The sequence below is a fragment of the Pisolithus orientalis genome (genome assembly GCF_024613125.1).
Source record: "Pisolithus orientalis strain OTSU chromosome Unknown F5J12scaffold_4, whole genome shotgun sequence".
Taxonomy (NCBI): Eukaryota; Fungi; Basidiomycota; class Agaricomycetes; order Boletales; family Pisolithaceae; genus Pisolithus; species Pisolithus orientalis.
The window spans coordinates 534,859-550,855 of NW_026260785.1; the positions used below are offsets into that span (position 1 = coordinate 534,859).

The following is a 15,997-nucleotide window of genomic DNA, read 5'->3' on the forward strand; positions in this document are numbered from 1 at the left end:
TGGCCCCTGTCCTTTTTTGTTAGTACATAGTATAGGTGCATACGTGGCCTATGCCCGTTATAATGGTTAATGTTGAGGTTTCCCCCTGCATCAGAATCAGCCCGAGGCGAGCAAGCACGACCAAACTAACGTATAGCCGGTGTACGTGTTAATTGGTGAAAAGCAACAGGGTCCGTCCAGCTTTTCGTCACTCTGGCCTGCACAAAATTTTGCAAACAGAAGATCGAGCTGGTTTGCGGGGTAAAGGACACGTTGAAACCATGAGCTCCGTGGAAGCTGCTGCCTCATTATTTGGCTCGGAGGGTGATGCCGGACCAGACCCATTTGCGGTCATTGGCAACGAGGACGGTGACACGACGCATGCAATCGGGTCGAATATTGAAGAACAACAGTCGACCCAACATGCTCAGCACGATCCTTCTTCATACCCAGCGGACATGGGCCAGGACGCTTCGAGCTTGTTCGCTGAGCAAATGTACCCAGACGCCCAAGCCTCCGGACACGATGACTGGTCGTTTCCGACCACCCAAGACTCCAAAGCTCAGCAGGTGAATGGGACCCATGGACCCTATGTCCAGCAGCAAAGTTGGTATTCGGACGTTCATTCGACGGGTTACGAACCACGACTCAGCCATACTCCTCAACCAGGTCGGTAAGACCTATCTTCACACACCTTTCGATACTTACAACTGTGCAGTGGTGCGAAACGCCTTCACGAGCGACCACGATCCATACAAACCAAGTGCCCACAGCCAGCACCAGCCTCCTGACCCATACAAACCAAGTCCCCCAGGCCAGCATCCAGATCCTTCGGCGCCATCGTATGTACAGGCTCAGCCCGTTTATGACCCTTACAAGCCCAGCACGACTGTTCCACATACGCATCACACGCCAGTGGTCTCCCGACCTCAGACTACGCAGGAGACCCATAAACCCATCTCACGTTCAGTATCTTCACCTTACGCCCCTACGACTGTTGTGCCCCCGCCAACTCCACCTTCTCAGCCCTTTGTGGCAGGAAATGCTCCCCCTGCTCCACCAACAGCGGCATCGTACAGACTGAAAACATCGAACGCATATGACCCTCCCCTTCCCCCTCCCAGAGTGTCCAAACGTGCCGTAAGTGCACGCACCTCTCGTTCAGGGTCGCCAGCCGTTGGGCATCAGATGTATGGGCAAATGCAGGCTCCCCCTGTTCCGCCTCTTCCCTCAACGGTCACTAATGCTAGCAATGGTCCATCGCCTACTCCTCTGGGACCTCCCCCTCGGCTGCCACCTGGAGCTCCATCTCAGCAAAGGGTTGGACCCGTGTGCGGAGCCACAGAGCAATACGGTCCCGTGCCATATCAAAATGGGATTGCATACGCCCCATCCGGCGTGCAGGAATCGATTCTTTCCCCAAGGGATCCTCCAATTTCTCGCCAAGCACCACCAGGGAGATTTACAGCCGTTTCAAATGCTTACAAACCTAATCTTTCCGAGGTCAACTACGGTGATAATGCTACAAAGGCTTCTCGGCATATATCTAACAATTCGCTTGGCCACGATACTCTTGAAACGAACAGGGCATCCCAAACCCATGACGTGGTGGACGAGCAGCAGCAGCTCGACACTCAGACTGTCTACACATCAGACGATATGCCATGGCGTGATCCGGAAGATGGCAGGTCTGAGAGCGGTTTCCTTCAGTCTGGTGCAGTTTCCTCGAGCGCTCGGCAAGCTACATCAGCCCAGTATGGCAGTTCCTCTGCTAGTGACTACTCCCTGCATCAGACTATTCCCAATGCTAGCTCCCGAGAACAGGTCCCGGTGCCTACTGCATCGAACGCAGATGATTTCGTCCAGGTTGCTAGTGGGGTACCTGCTGTGCCACATCATGGAAAAATACCTCACCGTCAAGGCCCTAGCGCCTCCAATGGGCGAGCATCTCCCGGCACGTATTCTGCGCATACTAGGTCAGGTTCGAGCGGCTCCAGCATCTCGTCTCTGCGCAGCCCGGTGAATAGAGTGTCGTCCCCTCTCCGAAATGTCAATGCCGTAGACTCCAATAGTCAGGATCCCAATACTCCTGCCTATGTTGCAAGGGCTGTACACCCATATGATCCCTCCCCGTATGTTCCAGTTCAACGTACATCGTCTCGAGCATCTGTTCGCTCGCTGAATAATCAAGCAACAACTACTTCCAACCTCTATGGATCTATTACGCACGGCATCATCGCAGACGCGTCCGACAGATCTACCTCTGCCCCTGGACGAACAATGTCACCGAGTACCTCTTGTTCCCAGTCTTCAGTCACGGATCCGTACGCTCCATCTCGAACAGCCACCGCCAATGCCACATCCCAGTTCCGTGGGAGACAGCCGTTGGGTGGTTCTGCACTAGTCTCGGGCTCTATGGCTTTGGATGCTCACCAACAGCGCAATGAATTCAGTCTCGCATACCAATCTTACACGGGGGAATCTAGCTCGCTTGGGTGTATCTCTGCGTATTCTATCGGTTCGGAGACCCACATGACAGTTTCTCGACCTCCTTATGCGCCTTCTCCGTCGTTGTTGGGATCCAATGATCCACTGGGCCGTGTTTCAGCACGGGCTCCAATTGTGAGCTTTGGGTTCGGAGGCAGGTTGGTCACTTGCTTCCACGGCTCTGCAGATTTGAGTACCGGGTTTGATGTTGCGCTCTCTACACGGAGGACGACAAATATCACCATTCGGGAAGTACACAAGGCATTGCCGGAATACGCACTTGAGCCGAAGGCGGCGCTTTACCCTGGTCCACTGCTCTCTGATCCCGGGTCACCAATGACGAGTCTTGTCCGTACGGGGATGTCTTCGAATTTGAAGACCAAGAAAGCACGTGTTACCAAGTATTTGGAGGAGCGTGCTGAGGAGATATCGCGTGCGGCCACGTACGCCTCTGAGGGCATTGAAAGGCGGAGGGTCGAAGATAAACTGGCTCTAGTACAGGTGCTGAAGGTTATGGTCGAGCATGACGGTGTGCTTTACGGAAGGTCAGGCCCTGTTGTCCATAATGATGATAACGACGTGTTCATTATGGTTACAGTCCCCAGACTGATACAGCCGTACGGGCCGCTTTGGTCCCACATGTTGCCGGTAACCTAAAAGAAGTTGGAACGGAGTCCTCTGCATCTTTATCTACACCGGCTTTCACGTCACCCTTTGCAGACGGGTATAATGCATCTCTCCCAGCTACGAACGAATCTCCCGTTTCAGTCACCGCCACCCGTCCTTCTGCCTTGGACAAGATCCAAGAATTCTTGGTGCGTGGAGAGCGCCGTCAAGCATATCACTATGCACTTGATGAGAAGCTTTGGGCACACGCGATGATCATCTCGAGCGGTATTGACAAGGAAGCGTGGAAAGAAGTTGTCAGCGAATTTTTGAAGGCTGAGCTTGGCGTGCACAACCCTCAGCATGCCCTTGTCGCTGGTGGAAACGATAATATGCCACCTCGAACCAGCGGGAGAGAGTGCTTGCGAGTTGTATACAGCCTTTTTTCTGGTCAAGGGCCAGCTGCGAGTAAGAGGTTTCTGTTTGTTTCATAGATTGAGTTTGACGTACCTTGACAGTTCAAGAACTTGTACCTACTAACCTACTATCTAGGGCTACCACCGGTTTGCAAGTGCCCGCCCCTCATCTACCACATATTACACCTATGTCTCCCAATTTTCCATCAGCAGTGGCCGCTGCCCAGGTACCAACTGAGTCACTCTTGAAGTGGCCCGAGATCGTTGCGTCAGTTCTAGCGAATGCATCCAATCCGGAGTGGTCGGCTGCTATTACCGCGCTCGGTGACTATCTATTGTCTCACCAGCAAGTGGAGGCGGCTCATGTCTGGTATGAGTGTCTATTTTCGTCTTCCAGTGATGCTGAATCGCAGTTCACAGTTATATGTTGTCACCTCAGACGTCAATAATAGGTGGGATTGGCAGTCCGTCCGCACGCATAGTACTGTTGGGATCGCAAAGCCCTCACTCGAAGCCGACGTTCTGCAAAGACTTCGATGCCACGATCTTTTCGGAGATCCTAGAGTTCGCATTCTCACTGAAGGCTACACCTAAGGGACAGGAGCCTTTCCTTGGTTTCCCTCACCTGCAAGCTTACAAGTTAATCCGGGCTGTGTACCTTGCTGAGATTGGCCATGTACAAGTTGCCTCTAGGTATATTCAACGCCGCCAATCGACGATGCTATGCTGATTTTTTTGTAGGTACTGTGAAGCAATCACTGCCTCCATGAGTCGTCCTTCGCCCTACTTCAACCCCATGATGGTTGGTCAGTTAAGGAGCCTCGCTGACCGCCTAATAGGCACACCTCATGTGGATAAATCGGGGTCATGGATAAGTGGGAAGGTGAACAAACCGAGCCTCGACAGTATTGGTAGCTGGTTGGAGGGCCGTCTGACAAAGTTCATTGCTGGTGAGGGCGACGAGCCTTCTCCGTCGGCTGCTAGCGCACCGTCTGCATTCTCCGGACCTCCGCCCTACAGCTCTATGTCATCCGCAGATAACTCTGCAAGCTCATCACCGCCACCGATGATACCAAACGGCCAGTTTGCACCTGCACAGCCTCCTCGTCGAACGGGGTCTGCGATGTCGTTACCATCCACACAGTCTTATGCGCCCATTGATCGTGCATCGTCAGCTATGGAGCACCACCTGTCCCATACACAGTGCGTCGCCGGCGCCGCCAAAGACCGCTCCGCTTCACCCATCTCAGCCATCTTACCCCTTCTCTCCCCATACCCCTCCAATGAATGGACACGCAGCTACATACATCCCTGCCTATGGGAGCAGTTCATCTTCACGTAAGAGTTCTCTCGAGGTCACGCCCGAGGAAAGCGCCAGCGGGTCTAGCCAACTGCAACAAGAGCAAGGACGCCAGGAGAGTGGGGGGTGGTGGGATGCGCTCAGCAGCGCCGACTCGTCTGCGACACCTGTAGCTACGACTTTCGTCAGGGTGGGGGGCGTCCCTTCTTCGGGGAATGGACTTGTCTCTCTCATGGACGACCCAGCGTTGTCGGTAACTCCCAATCTGGATGCAACACCTCGCCGACTTGACACGACTTTCGAAGACGACGAAGATGATCTCGGCTTGGGCAACAGTGCTCTTATGAGGAAGCCAGAGGAAAGTGCGAAGACTGCCGAAGGCTACCCACCGTCGTCAACGCCTCAGCAAGAGTCTACCTCTCAAACCGAGGATAAACCAGGTGGGTTTCCTTATTGCCGTATCCTGTTGGTTGTGTTGTTGACATTCCCCGTCAGGTTCGTCTCCTACTACACAAGCAGCATCGGGCGGCTCGTGGTTCAGTCGATTCTGGAGGCGTTCAGAAACTCCCGGGGCAATCAAGGCCAATCTCGGCGAGGAGACAAGCTTCTATTATGACACAGAGCTCAAACGTTGGGTCAATAAAAAGGTCAGTCAGCTAGCTGGCATATCTCGTATCGCAACTTGTGACACTCCATGTCCAGGGTGGAGCAGAGAGCACTCAACCAGCTGCACCCGCACCTCCGCCTCCTGCGCGGGCACAGACCGCCTCACCATCACAGGCCAGGCGGCCAGCTACTGGTGGCCCCCCAATCGCCCCACCTCTGGCACGCACGGCATCTGCTATTGATCTAACTAGCTCCAAACCGCCAATGCGTCCACGGTCGAATCTCGTCCCGCCGGAGGCAGCCGCCATGCCCGCTACCCCTAACCTAGACATGGGGATTGGTATTGCCCCACCTCCCATGGGACGGCCACGGTCGCAAGCTGCGAAGAAGAATGTAAGGAACAGATATGTAGACGTCTTCCAGCAGGAGGCAGGCACTGGTGCGGCATAATTACTCCCTCAATTGTCACGTTATTCTAGATAGAAGCATCATTTTCCCTCCAACATATCTTGACTTCATTTATGTGCTGCTCGATAGCCATCAGACTGCAACTTTGGGAACTTGGCCGTATACGGTACTCCATTCTGCTATTCGTGTTTTGTACACATACGCACCTCTTTGTTATTTGACTCATTCCGGACTAAGGCGCTTTGAATGCGAACAGGTCTAAGCACAGCACAATTGTCTATTATAGCTATCGGCTTGTGATGATCTAAAACATGAGTTTGAAGGGGTAACCTATGTTGCATTAGGACATTAGTGCACGAACCTACCAGATCATACTCACCTCTATTTTTAAGGCGGAAAATAGAGACAAGGACAGAGAACACGATGAAATTGAGGGCCGTCCAGATGTATATCTGTGTCCGCTGGCGTGAAGGAGACGATTGCTGAGGTGCTAAGAGGATTAGCATCACGAAAGAGCCCGCCAGGACGCCGTCTGAGGTGGACATTAGTATAACTGGGGTGGGAGCAAGAGGCTGTAACGACGCACAAAGTAGTGAGACAACTTGGACTTCCTGCCCATATTGGGTTTGAAACCCTGCCGCAAGCCAACCCCCGTCAGGACCCACGTACGGCGTGCCTCGGATGCGCGTGAACATGTATCCGGAGGTCATGACAGTGGAAAGGAGGATAGTGCCTGCTGCCCATACCCAGCGATTTTGGAGCGCTGGGCGAATAAAACGGAAAATAAGGGTTACGATTGGAATGAGGGAAACGAACGAAGCAATACGAGCCCAGTTGATGGGGTCTTTATAGGGAATTGGGATGGGAGTATGACTAGAAAGTTGCTCAGCCAAAGGGCGGGCTTCGAAACCGCTGAAAAATGGTAAGAGCCGTAGCCATGAGATCGAATAGGGACGTCCATACTTTGAGAAGTCATATTTGAAGGGGTCATTCCTTGCGGTTTTGGCATTAGGGCCCTCTGCAGCTGGGTACACGTGTACTACAGGCGCAGACATTATGCCGAGCTATATGTGACCAATCAGCGAGTGTCAGCCCGGGGCTCGCAGAAAGCACCTTCTTGAACACTTGAAATCCATCGTCAAAGTCAATAGAGGCGAAGAAGTGGTTGTTTCTCTGTTCCGGGGTCACCGTGGACCATGCCTTGGCTACTGCCTGGAAAGACGGGTCGAATTCCCTGGCAAGCCATTGGGATTTCCGGCCAAGGTCCAAACAGAACGCACTCACTTGCAAGGACCACACCTGCGTTGTGGGTTAAGCGCCGTGAGTTGGATAGCAGCAGACCAGTCGCGTTTCGGAGAAGTAAGAAGATCGAAGGTGCGCTCGTCCAAGCGAATGACACCGTTGCCAGCGGATGCAAGCTGGACCAGCTCGTCCCGTGGAGACTTTTGGGCTGCGAGACAGAAGGGAAGACACAAGAGCGCGATTATTAGCCTCAGCATCGTCGACGGTCGCAGTCGAGAGTGATGTGGTCCGTGGGAAGCACTGGCGTGTAGTTTGTGGTAGTAAATTATTAGCAGCCCACTTCATCAGTGATTGGAAGCCGTGCGCTCAGCTCGCTGTCTCAAACAGCGACGGGACGCGCTGCCCATCGGTCTGGAGATGTCTCATGCACTCTTGCTTCGCCTTTTTCTTTCCCCCTCTTTCTTCTCCGTCCACGTAGCGTTGAAGTACCTCATGCTCTATGCCGACAACATTGGCATCACATACTACCTCACCCGAAGGTTGAGAGAGCTTGACACCCAAGAGCTACGGGACGTGTGGGGCTTCATATGGTGAATGCTGTCGTGCGCTGGCCTTACATTCTCGTCACATCTCATCCTCCTGCTAGCCACTTGCTTGTTACTCGGCCATCAAACTCGCGAGCGCTCGAGTGTTTCGTGGTCGAGATCGCGCAACGCTCTACGCACATTGCAGTGATGGTACGCGTCGTCGGTCTTTCTCTTTCCTCTGGTGTACCCATACAGGCCACTTAAGACGCACATAGACACTGTTTTACATGCAGGCATCCCTTCAGGACTTGTCCGCATGTCCCAACTCACCAGCCTTCCAAGTCTGTCAAAGGACTTTGCATCGGTGTCATGAAATCATTTTCGCCGACTTACCCTCTCCCGCATCAGTTCCTTACTCTGGGTTAACCGTGTCATTTCAATCACGATTCGCTCGTAAGCGAGTTAAACCGCACGTCGAACCTGCTCTTGTCGGGATTGGGCTCGTCTTGGCGGGAGCCCCTGTGATGCCCGGGTTAACTGAGATCATGGGCGAAGTTGCTTTGCAACAGGGCCAGGCAGAGGGTGATGTTATAGAGGAGAAAGGGGCGAATACCAACGAAGAACCACCAGCAAGTGCTCCTTCCGGTAGCTCTGACGCCGCAGAAGATGACAGCAATACTTCGGACGAGAAGGTGGAAGATGACGGATGCCTCCGGATTGGAGGAAGCGTCGCGTCCTAACACTGTACCTCGACCCTGCCGCTCTCCCCTAGGACGTAGGAAAACGATCATCGGTGCCCGGACAAGTCCTGCCCTTACGCTAGTGCATAATCTACACCGATCTCACCTGTCGGAGGACCCCCTCGACCAACTTGATCCATTAAACCCTGCACTTCCGCCGAACCCATACCAGTCCCTGCCCTCGATACCCTCTTCCCACTCGCCTTTAAGGCAAAGCACACTACCTGCAGATACTCTACTTGAACGCTATGACATTCAATCTCAGTCTTATCTCCTCAGAAGTCATTACTGTCAGTCGGAGGTGGGTAATTCCACTGTTTAATTTTCACCTGCAGTGTAAGCATGCCTCCTCAGATTTTATTCTTGCTCGCATTAGAGGAAATATCCAATCACCTACTTGTCGTGCCAAAGCCTGCGCGGATAAGTGCCCTACGAGCAGAGCTGACCGCTCTGAACCATAAATTACCTGCTGAGGTTTGTAAGCCAAGTGGTGGCTTCTCGTCGTCTCATTTTGTCTCGACAGGTTTGCATGCCAATGTGGTGCTCGTCTTCTGACACCATAAGCCCTCTACCCTCTGGTGTTGCTACCCGAACCACATCATAGGATCGTCCGCATCTCGCCAGGGGAGTCTGTTGTTCTCAACTCCGCAGAGCGAGCTCCATATCTTCTTCATATTGAAATCCTGCACGATGATCTTGACTTCGACCCTACCAAACGAGGGAACAAGGAGATACTAAAGAGGATTGTGACCAAAGAAAGTGAAGAGAAGGGTACATCGCGAGATCTAATCCCATTCACAGTACCTCGTATGAAGTCGCTGCGTGGCCCAGCCTCGGAGGGGGTGAATGTCATTGGTTCAAATGGTGTGCTAGGCAAAGATTCGACAGACATACAAGAGGAGGGTAATGAGACAGGTTCTGAAACTCCTGTACTCACGCTCCCGTCTGATAGTACCACCTCGCTTGTTCAAGACGAGCAGGAGGTAGATTTGGTTGAACAGCTATATGGTGCCGGCCAGTCGCTGCGTGGTCCCATAGACCTCGAGGAATCTATTGTTCTGCCTCCTCCACCGAAGAACAGGGAGCTAGAATTAGTAGCATGGTCACGCACACGATCGGCGCCGTCTCCATCCACGGTGGAACAAGGCACGACCTCGTCATTGGACAGCAGGACGGCAACTAGCGGGAGATCACTGTCTTTGGACGACTATTCCGAACGGATGCGAACTGCAGCTGTTATGCTTGCTCAGCTAAATGCTAGTCTCGTGCGCGAGACTGTTACGCCACTTAGTGGACCACCCGGGTCCGGGTCAGCAACGCCCTCTGCACAAGATGCTCCTTCGTCTTCATCTGCCCCATCGAGGCCTCTTAGTTGGCTCGCTGGATCAGGTTGGCTTCAACTTTGTATCCGACCAAGGATCACATGGACCCCTTCACCCGTCGCTGGGTGGCAAGCCAAGGCCTTCTGATGCCTCGCCTCCAGCACCGACCACTCGCATGCGAGTAAACCACGCCGAAGCTGCTTCCATCCGTGATAGAATCATGAAGGAAATGATCTCACTTGAAGAGGAGCGGATGGAACGGATGCGTGAAGGAGAAATGGGACTTGCAGAGTCCGGTGGGTGGAAGACAGCGGAGGACGAGGGGATAATTAAGCGGGAACTTAGCAAGGCCGACCCATCTGCTGTGGTGCTCAGCGAGTCATGGGCTACTAAAAAGGTGGGTAGTGTCTGCCACCATTCCCGTCGCCCTCTAAGTATGTTTTCGGTGCACAGAGTCGTATACGCCACGCGTCACCTTATGGTCACTTGGGTAAGGATTCCACTGAATTATTTCCTTGTACGTAACTGAATGACCACAAGCAAATTGGGACTGCGTCTCTGTTATTGTCAAAACTGGGGGAGATTTGCGGCAGGAACAGGTTGCAGTCCAGCTCATTCGTGAGTTTGGGCAGATATGGCAGGAAGAGAAATGTCAGTGTTGGGTTCGCTAGTGAGTCTTCTCTCTATGATGTGTAAGGTAGACTGAACGCTCAATTTCTGCAGCTTCCGGATACTCATCACGGGTGCATCCTCGGGACTCGTAGAGACAATCAATGATGCCGTTTCCATCCATTCGATCAAGAAGGCTGAATATGCCCGACGTTTAGCGGAAGGTCGGCTAGGACACGTAACGTTACTGGACCACTTCAAATCCACGTATGGTGATCCCTCAACCGCCAAATTCCTCCGAGCACAACGGAACTTCGCCAAGTCCCTTGCAGGTAAAGACGTTGGTTTTCTACTCTGACGAAAGATTTGACCAGTGCGCAACCAGGATATTCCATTGTTACTTATCTTCTCCAGATAAAGGACCGCCATAATGGCAATATTTTACTTGACCCAGAGGGACACCTGATCCACATTGACTTCGGTTTCATGCTGTCCAATTCCCCCGGTAACATCGGTTTCGAGGCTGCACCTTTCAAATTGCCGCCTGAATACGTCGAGGTACTTGGCGGCGTCGAGGGTGAGCCATTCCTGGAATTCAAGCGGTTATTCCACGAGGGATTCGAGGCTGCACGGAAACACTTGTGATAGGATTATCAGTAAGCAATCATCGCTTCGTTCTCCGACCGGTTTTTGACCGTGTAAGCAGCGTTGGTGGAGCTGATGCAGAAAAGTACTATTCCATAAGTATTGGAGTCACGGGGACTATCTAACTTGTTTTTAGATTCGACACTGCCGTGTTTTGCCGCTTTCGGGGAGCAAACGGCGAATCAGCTCCGCGATCGTTTCCAGCCAGCTCTCACGCATTCTCTTGTTCGGGAGTACGTGGATCGGTTGATCGACAGCTCCCTGGGATCCAACTGGACTAGGCTATATGATTCTGTGCGTTATTTTGTTGTTTTTCTTCGTACTGCGCCATATGACTATGACCGCAGTTTCAGTACTATTCGCAGTCCATCCTGTGATACGAAACTTCTTCCTAAGGTTACTACCCTGCTTTTCAAAATGTCACACTGTTCACGGAGGATCTACGCACACCTGCATATCATATGTATCATTATATACTATCATGTTCTGCAGTGTTTCTACGACAGGGAGGGTATAGAATGTGGCGAACGACCGTCTAGGCTGTCCTCCCAAGCTCGGTCATCACTAGTGAAATACGGGAATATGAGCTAATTAGAACAGTTTGTCATAGCGGCTCAAGCACGAGTACCACTCGTAGTCTACGCAAAGTCAGTACAGCGATCGAACTGAGAGTGGGGGCACGGAACCTACCAAAGTTTGCACCGGGATCACACCAACACTTGCCGTTTGTATGGATATCTCCTTGTGGACAGTGCTGGAACGGCTCATGTCGATATCCGATATCATTGAAAAAATGAATTTGACTCTTATTAGCGAACAGGGCGGCTCCTAAGCTATGCACTGGTGCATCTCCCCAGCGCTGGATGATAATTGAGGCGGTAGAATATAGTGAATACGACCAACAACGTACCTCATAGTAAAAGCCACCCTTGGAATCAAGGTAGTCAAAGAATTTTGAATACGCTTCACCTCGCCAGAAGTCCATATCGCCAATCTCGAAGTTGCTCCAAACTATCCAAAACGATGAGAATCATCTTCCAGAACATATCAGAAATGAACGTACAGTGACAGCGGTTGTACGTTAGACCACCATCGTCGGAGATGAATGAGAAGGCATTGTCGGCTGGGAGCAGCTCCGGATTCTCGTCTACGAATTCTGAAGAAACCTTTAAGGTGTTGCATGACGCCCAAATTTGCGTAACATACCCTTTACGGTCTGCCACAAGGTGGGGATGGTTGCTTCATATTCGTATAAAGAGACGGTAAATCCTGACCAGTGTTACCGCTAAGAATGTTTTGAAAACCTGAAAAGGCACACCATAAACTTTGTTTTGATCTTGCATTAACAAGAACGGGTCGTAGTCAATGTCGCAGAAATACTTGACGTCTGGCCTGCACAGGACCTGTAAGTAGTTTTCACTGTATGGTACGTTAGAGCTCACTCCACTCTCCAGTAATACCGATATTTCTGGAGTAATTCTTGTCTGTAGAAGAACTGTAAAACGGTCAACAACGGTTGGAATCAGGAAGGGACCTGCATACGCCTGAGTTGAATCGACACATGTTGCGGTACCTGAACTATCGGTGAGTGTCGGGGCATTCCAGGATTACTAGGAACATACGTTATACTTCCTGGCGCAGGGTGACTCAACGGGTACAACGTAAGACGTGATCTACGTACCTCCGTAAATTACATTGTTTCTCATCATGTCTTCCCGTGCAGCGGTGGCTTTTTGCTCGTCGATCCACTCTGGCTGTTTCCAATGTTCCGGCGGTACGATGCCAAACTCCACCGGGGCATCAGTGAGCTGGGAGACGTATCTGGCGTGAGAGGGATCAGTGAAAGGTGCGAGTCTCACGCAGAGGGCTCACTTTTTGAAGTTCTCGGTGAAGGGTTTGTCGTTCAGGAAGACATATGGGTACTGAAATTTCCTGTTGAATCTGTCTTCGATTTGTTTCATGCTGTTCATGATGCCAGGTCCATCCGTGTTGCGGACGAGCATGACGAAGGTAGCATTGGCCTTTCGTTCTGGGAGCGCAACAGGATCCGAGGGCTTGTAATACTGCTCTGGTACACCGTCTTTGTAAGGCGGCTGAGGGCCTTTGATATAATTGGTGAGGCGGGAAACGGCGGTAGCCTTTCCGTATTCCTCGTGAGTGATGGTAAGGATGTAATGTAGACTGATCTGGCAGCGAGGATGAGTTCAGACGGGTGGCTGCTCTGTTCGACGAGGAATACATACGAGTATTGTCAAGACCAGTACGATGTAACGCGTAGGCGTCATCATCTTGGTGCAGCTGTGACCTGCCAGCCGCTGGTTTGCACTGCGGGGTCAACTCTTCGCTGCACAGCCACTGGGCCACGTGGTTCAACCAGAGTTAACTATTTATTTAATTATTTTTTCCCAAGTACGTTGTTTGTTTTTTTTCTTTGCTGAACGGCATTTCCGACGCGTCCATGGCCTCGACAGTCGTTCATCCCACAAAAGAGGCCTCAGCGCCGTCGTTGTCGTCTGAGAAGCAGTCGTTTCTCTCTCCAGTGACGAACCTGTACACTCGCTTTTCAGAATGGCGGCGGTCACTCGACCTTCCGAATCCTGGCACCGTCGAGAACTTGCAGAAAGAAGTCAAGCGTGCGTGTCCGTGTCACTGATCTGGAATGCCATACAGACCGTACATCCTACACAGTAACTCACCTGACCAATTTCATGTTCGATGGCGCCAAGGCCGACCTCACCAAATCGCTCTCGATGGTCCCTGCGTTCCAGGTGACCCACTCCTTCTCATTGGGCTCGCAGACCGCACCTCCTGCGTACAACTTCGGTGCCGTGTATGCCACCAATAGCGTGATTATACCCCTTTCGTCACAACGTCGCTGTCTCACTCTTGTCATCAGGTATTCCTACAGGGAAGCGTGGATCACGAGGGCAATGTCAATGCCAGATGCAACCAAGGCTGGTCGGAGAATTTCATCTCAAAGATGCAGGCTCAGGTCGGTTTTACTACTTCACCATCAGTCATACCATCTCACCGCAATATTCAGCTCTCCCATCAGCCTGGTCACAGTATGCTTCAGTTGGAACAGGACTACCAGGGACGAGATTACTCCTTAAACTTCAAAGCCGTCAATCCTTCCCCTTCAGACTTGTCTGGAATCTACATCGGAAGCTATTTTCAGTCCGTCACTAAGAATCTCGCTCTGGGCTTCGAGTCACTTTACCAGCGGCAGTCACCGGAACTGACGGAGCTCGCCACTTCATACCTTGCAAAGTACACGGGTACCAAAAAGGACTGGATGGCTACTGCCCAAGTCCAACCTTCCGGCATACTGCAGACCACTTACTGGCAGAAGTTGAGTGACAAGGTAGAGGTCGCAGCGGACCTTCAGGTAATTGCAGCTCCTTCACGGCGAGACGCCATTGCCACTCTCGGTGCCAAATACGACCTTCGCATGTCGACATTCAGGGCTCAACTGGACTCAACAGGCAAGGTATCTGCTTTGCTAGAGCAGAGGTTTGCCCCCACCTTTGCGTTCTTGGTTTCCGGCGAAATCGACCACTTCAAGGTGAGCCTGACCTGTCTGTCGCTAAAGATCTATTTCTGACAATGGCGATGCAGAACGCTGCCAAGGTGGGCGTTGGCGTGATGATAGAGAGCTCCAACTTGACTCCGGAAGAGATGGGAGCGCCTCCTCAACCGCAGATCATATAACGCTACATCTGGATTCATACTTGAGACACTAATTGCACGTTATATTCCATCTCAAGTTCGTCCCTACACTTAAGGATCAGATATGCGTGAGGTATGTGGGAGTAGAGACCGTCCTCGATGGGAACCGTCAACATATAATGACGTGTAGGGCTTAAGTTTTTCCCATTCTCGGTGAGTTTCTCCCTGTCGTGCGATAGACCTCTGGAAATTTCCTTGGTTACTCTTGTGGGTTAGAGTGCTGCAATAAATCGTTCTGAGTGTCCTATTTACGAGTTCCTACTAGCACAAATTGTCGCCAGTCCTTATGATGTCACTTAAGTAGGTCACATGGGACTCCTGAGCACCTGTCACTTTCCTGCGAGGCTCCCCGTGAGAAGGCACATTGCCCGACATGAGGCCATCGTGACTTGCTCTCACCACTTCGGAGGCGCGATGGCAAGACTGCTCCGAGTCCGCGACCTCAGCTGCGCAAGGGACAAGGATCACAAGATATTTTCCAACTTGAACTTCGACGTCAACGAAGGAGATGTTGTCGTTCTGCAAGGGAAAAGTGGTGTTGGGTGCGGTTTACCTTCACTAAGAGATGATTCAAAACAGTACTTATATCTTTTATCCTCTGTAAAAGGAAGACTTCCCTTCTCAAATGTGTCGCTCACTTGAACATATATAGTGGCGAGGTATTATACAAAGGCCGGTGAGTCTGCATGCTTCCGCGTTCGTCAAGTCGATCTAAGTGCGCGGGTTCTATAAGGGCGCCTAAGTCCTATGGTATGCCCTTGTGGCAGATTGCCGCACGTCAAACGAGGACTGACACGATCCACCAGGCGTCCCTACGTACAGGACAAAGGTTTCCTACGTTCCTCAGAGACCATCATTGCTTGCCGGAACCCCTCGAGATTTTCTCAATACTGTGTCTTCGTTTAGCTCTCGCACGCCAAAAACAACTGTTCGTAGAAGTAATAGCGATCTAACATACCCGATTGAGGTCGCCAACGCGTGGGGCATAGACGAAGAACTATGGGATCGGAGTTGGTCCAACTTGAGCGGTGGAGAGTCGCAAAGAATCGCTTTGGCAATTGCCGTTGGTCTCGACACTGCCGAAATACTCTTACTGGACGGTCAGTTCACCCTATGTGCCCCCCTTTGTGCCAGAAGGTAACACTCTCCACTTCCTTAGAGCCCACTTCGGCCTTGGACCCTCACTCTACCACTCTCGTTGAGCGCTTTATCTCCGACGAGTTGAAATCGGCTGAGAGCGGGCTCAAAGCCGCCATATGGATTACACATTCAGAGGAGCAGGGAAGGAGGGTTGGAACGAGATTTTTACACATCACCCCTACCGGATGTGAGGAGGAACCCACCCTGTTTGAGCCTTAGATTAATACCACGACTTGGGCGT

The 15,997-nt window shown here is 51.8% G+C and overlaps 6 protein-coding genes across 6 annotated transcripts; 4 read left to right on the forward strand and 2 right to left on the reverse strand.

Moving 5' to 3' along the window:
• The first annotated feature begins 104 nt into the window (after positions 1-104).
• On the forward strand, positions 105-6,075 carry F5J12DRAFT_805316 (Sec23-binding domain of Sec16-domain-containing protein). Its single transcript, XM_051744532.1, is given in 9 exon segments — positions 105-648; positions 698-3,011; positions 3,065-3,540; positions 3,591-3,858; positions 3,909-4,181; positions 4,230-4,695; positions 4,715-5,228; positions 5,284-5,435; positions 5,491-6,075. The coding sequence occupies 9 exon segments, from the start codon at positions 261-263 to the stop codon at positions 5,842-5,844; spliced, it is 5,205 nt and encodes a 1,734-aa protein (XP_051603462.1). The 5' UTR covers positions 105-260; the 3' UTR covers positions 5,845-6,075.
• F5J12DRAFT_805319 (uncharacterized protein) lies at positions 6,076-7,329 on the reverse strand. The gene is made up of 6 exons (XM_051744533.1): positions 7,087-7,329; positions 6,916-7,036; positions 6,766-6,866; positions 6,389-6,714; positions 6,182-6,334; positions 6,076-6,132 (listed from the first exon to the last, which is right to left on the reverse strand). Exons 1-6 carry the CDS (start codon positions 7,299-7,301, stop codon positions 6,107-6,109), a joined length of 942 nt encoding a protein of 313 aa, XP_051603463.1. The 5' UTR covers positions 7,302-7,329; the 3' UTR covers positions 6,076-6,106.
• A 132-nt stretch (positions 7,330-7,461) lies between these two features.
• On the forward strand, positions 7,462-11,264 carry F5J12DRAFT_903390 (kinase-like protein; the record flags this gene model as incomplete). The annotated part of the gene is made up of 16 exons (XM_051748400.1): positions 7,462-7,634; positions 7,691-7,781; positions 7,847-8,304; positions 8,351-8,612; positions 8,666-8,785; positions 8,835-8,889; positions 8,936-9,700; positions 9,729-10,030; positions 10,087-10,123; positions 10,174-10,303; positions 10,357-10,574; positions 10,628-10,844; positions 10,867-10,898; positions 10,949-10,972; positions 11,024-11,181; positions 11,235-11,264. 16 exons carry the CDS (start codon positions 7,462-7,464, stop codon positions 11,262-11,264), a joined length of 3,072 nt encoding a protein of 1,023 aa, XP_051603464.1.
• A 214-nt stretch (positions 11,265-11,478) lies between these two features.
• Positions 11,479-13,175, reverse strand: F5J12DRAFT_903391 (glycosyltransferase family 15 protein; the record flags this gene model as incomplete). The annotated part of the gene is made up of 11 exons (XM_051748401.1): positions 11,479-11,525; positions 11,578-11,746; positions 11,798-11,898; positions 11,951-12,043; positions 12,094-12,156; positions 12,206-12,279; positions 12,330-12,382; positions 12,430-12,460; positions 12,565-12,708; positions 12,760-13,073; positions 13,131-13,175. The coding sequence occupies 11 exons, from the start codon at positions 13,173-13,175 to the stop codon at positions 11,479-11,481; spliced, it is 1,134 nt and encodes a 377-aa protein (XP_051603465.1).
• Positions 13,176-13,345: 170 nt separating this feature from the next.
• On the forward strand, positions 13,346-14,598 carry F5J12DRAFT_715006 (eukaryotic porin/Tom40; the record flags this gene model as incomplete). The annotated part of the gene is made up of 5 exons (XM_051740918.1): positions 13,346-13,520; positions 13,576-13,733; positions 13,784-13,879; positions 13,931-14,452; positions 14,506-14,598. 5 exons carry the CDS (start codon positions 13,346-13,348, stop codon positions 14,596-14,598), a joined length of 1,044 nt encoding a protein of 347 aa, XP_051603466.1.
• Positions 14,599-15,030: 432 nt separating this feature from the next.
• On the forward strand, positions 15,031-15,975 carry F5J12DRAFT_888947 (P-loop containing nucleoside triphosphate hydrolase protein; the record flags this gene model as incomplete). The annotated part of the gene is made up of 5 exons (XM_051747295.1): positions 15,031-15,158; positions 15,224-15,292; positions 15,350-15,366; positions 15,423-15,716; positions 15,776-15,975. 5 exons carry the CDS (start codon positions 15,031-15,033, stop codon positions 15,973-15,975), a joined length of 708 nt encoding a protein of 235 aa, XP_051603467.1.
• Between the last annotated feature and the right edge of the window lie 22 nt (positions 15,976-15,997).

What these genes read in the sequence shown, in the direction of transcription:
- F5J12DRAFT_805316 (XM_051744532.1), top strand. Translation starts at nt 261, where the DNA reads ATGAGCTCCGTGGAAGCTGCTGCCTCATTATTTGGCTCGGAGGGTGAT. An exon ending in TGGTCAAGGGCCAGCTGCGA is followed by an intron (nt 3,541 to 3,590) that starts GTAAGAGGTTTC and finishes GTACCTTGACAG; the next exon opens with TTCAAGAACTTGTACCTACT. An exon ending in GTGGAGGCGGCTCATGTCTG is followed by an intron (nt 3,859 to 3,908) that starts GTATGAGTGTCT and finishes CGCAGTTCACAG; the next exon opens with TTATATGTTGTCACCTCAGA.
- F5J12DRAFT_805319 (XM_051744533.1), bottom strand. Translation starts at nt 7,301, where the DNA reads ATGCTGAGGCTAATAATCGCGCTCTTGTGTCTTCCCTTCTGTCTCGCA. An exon ending in CGCAGGTGTGGTCCTTGCAA is followed by an intron (nt 7,037 to 7,086) that starts GTGAGTGCGTTC and finishes ATGGCTTGCCAG; the next exon opens with GGAATTCGACCCGTCTTTCC. An exon ending in GATTTCAAGTGTTCAAGAAG is followed by an intron (nt 6,867 to 6,915) that starts GTGCTTTCTGCG and finishes GGTCACATATAG; the next exon opens with CTCGGCATAATGTCTGCGCC.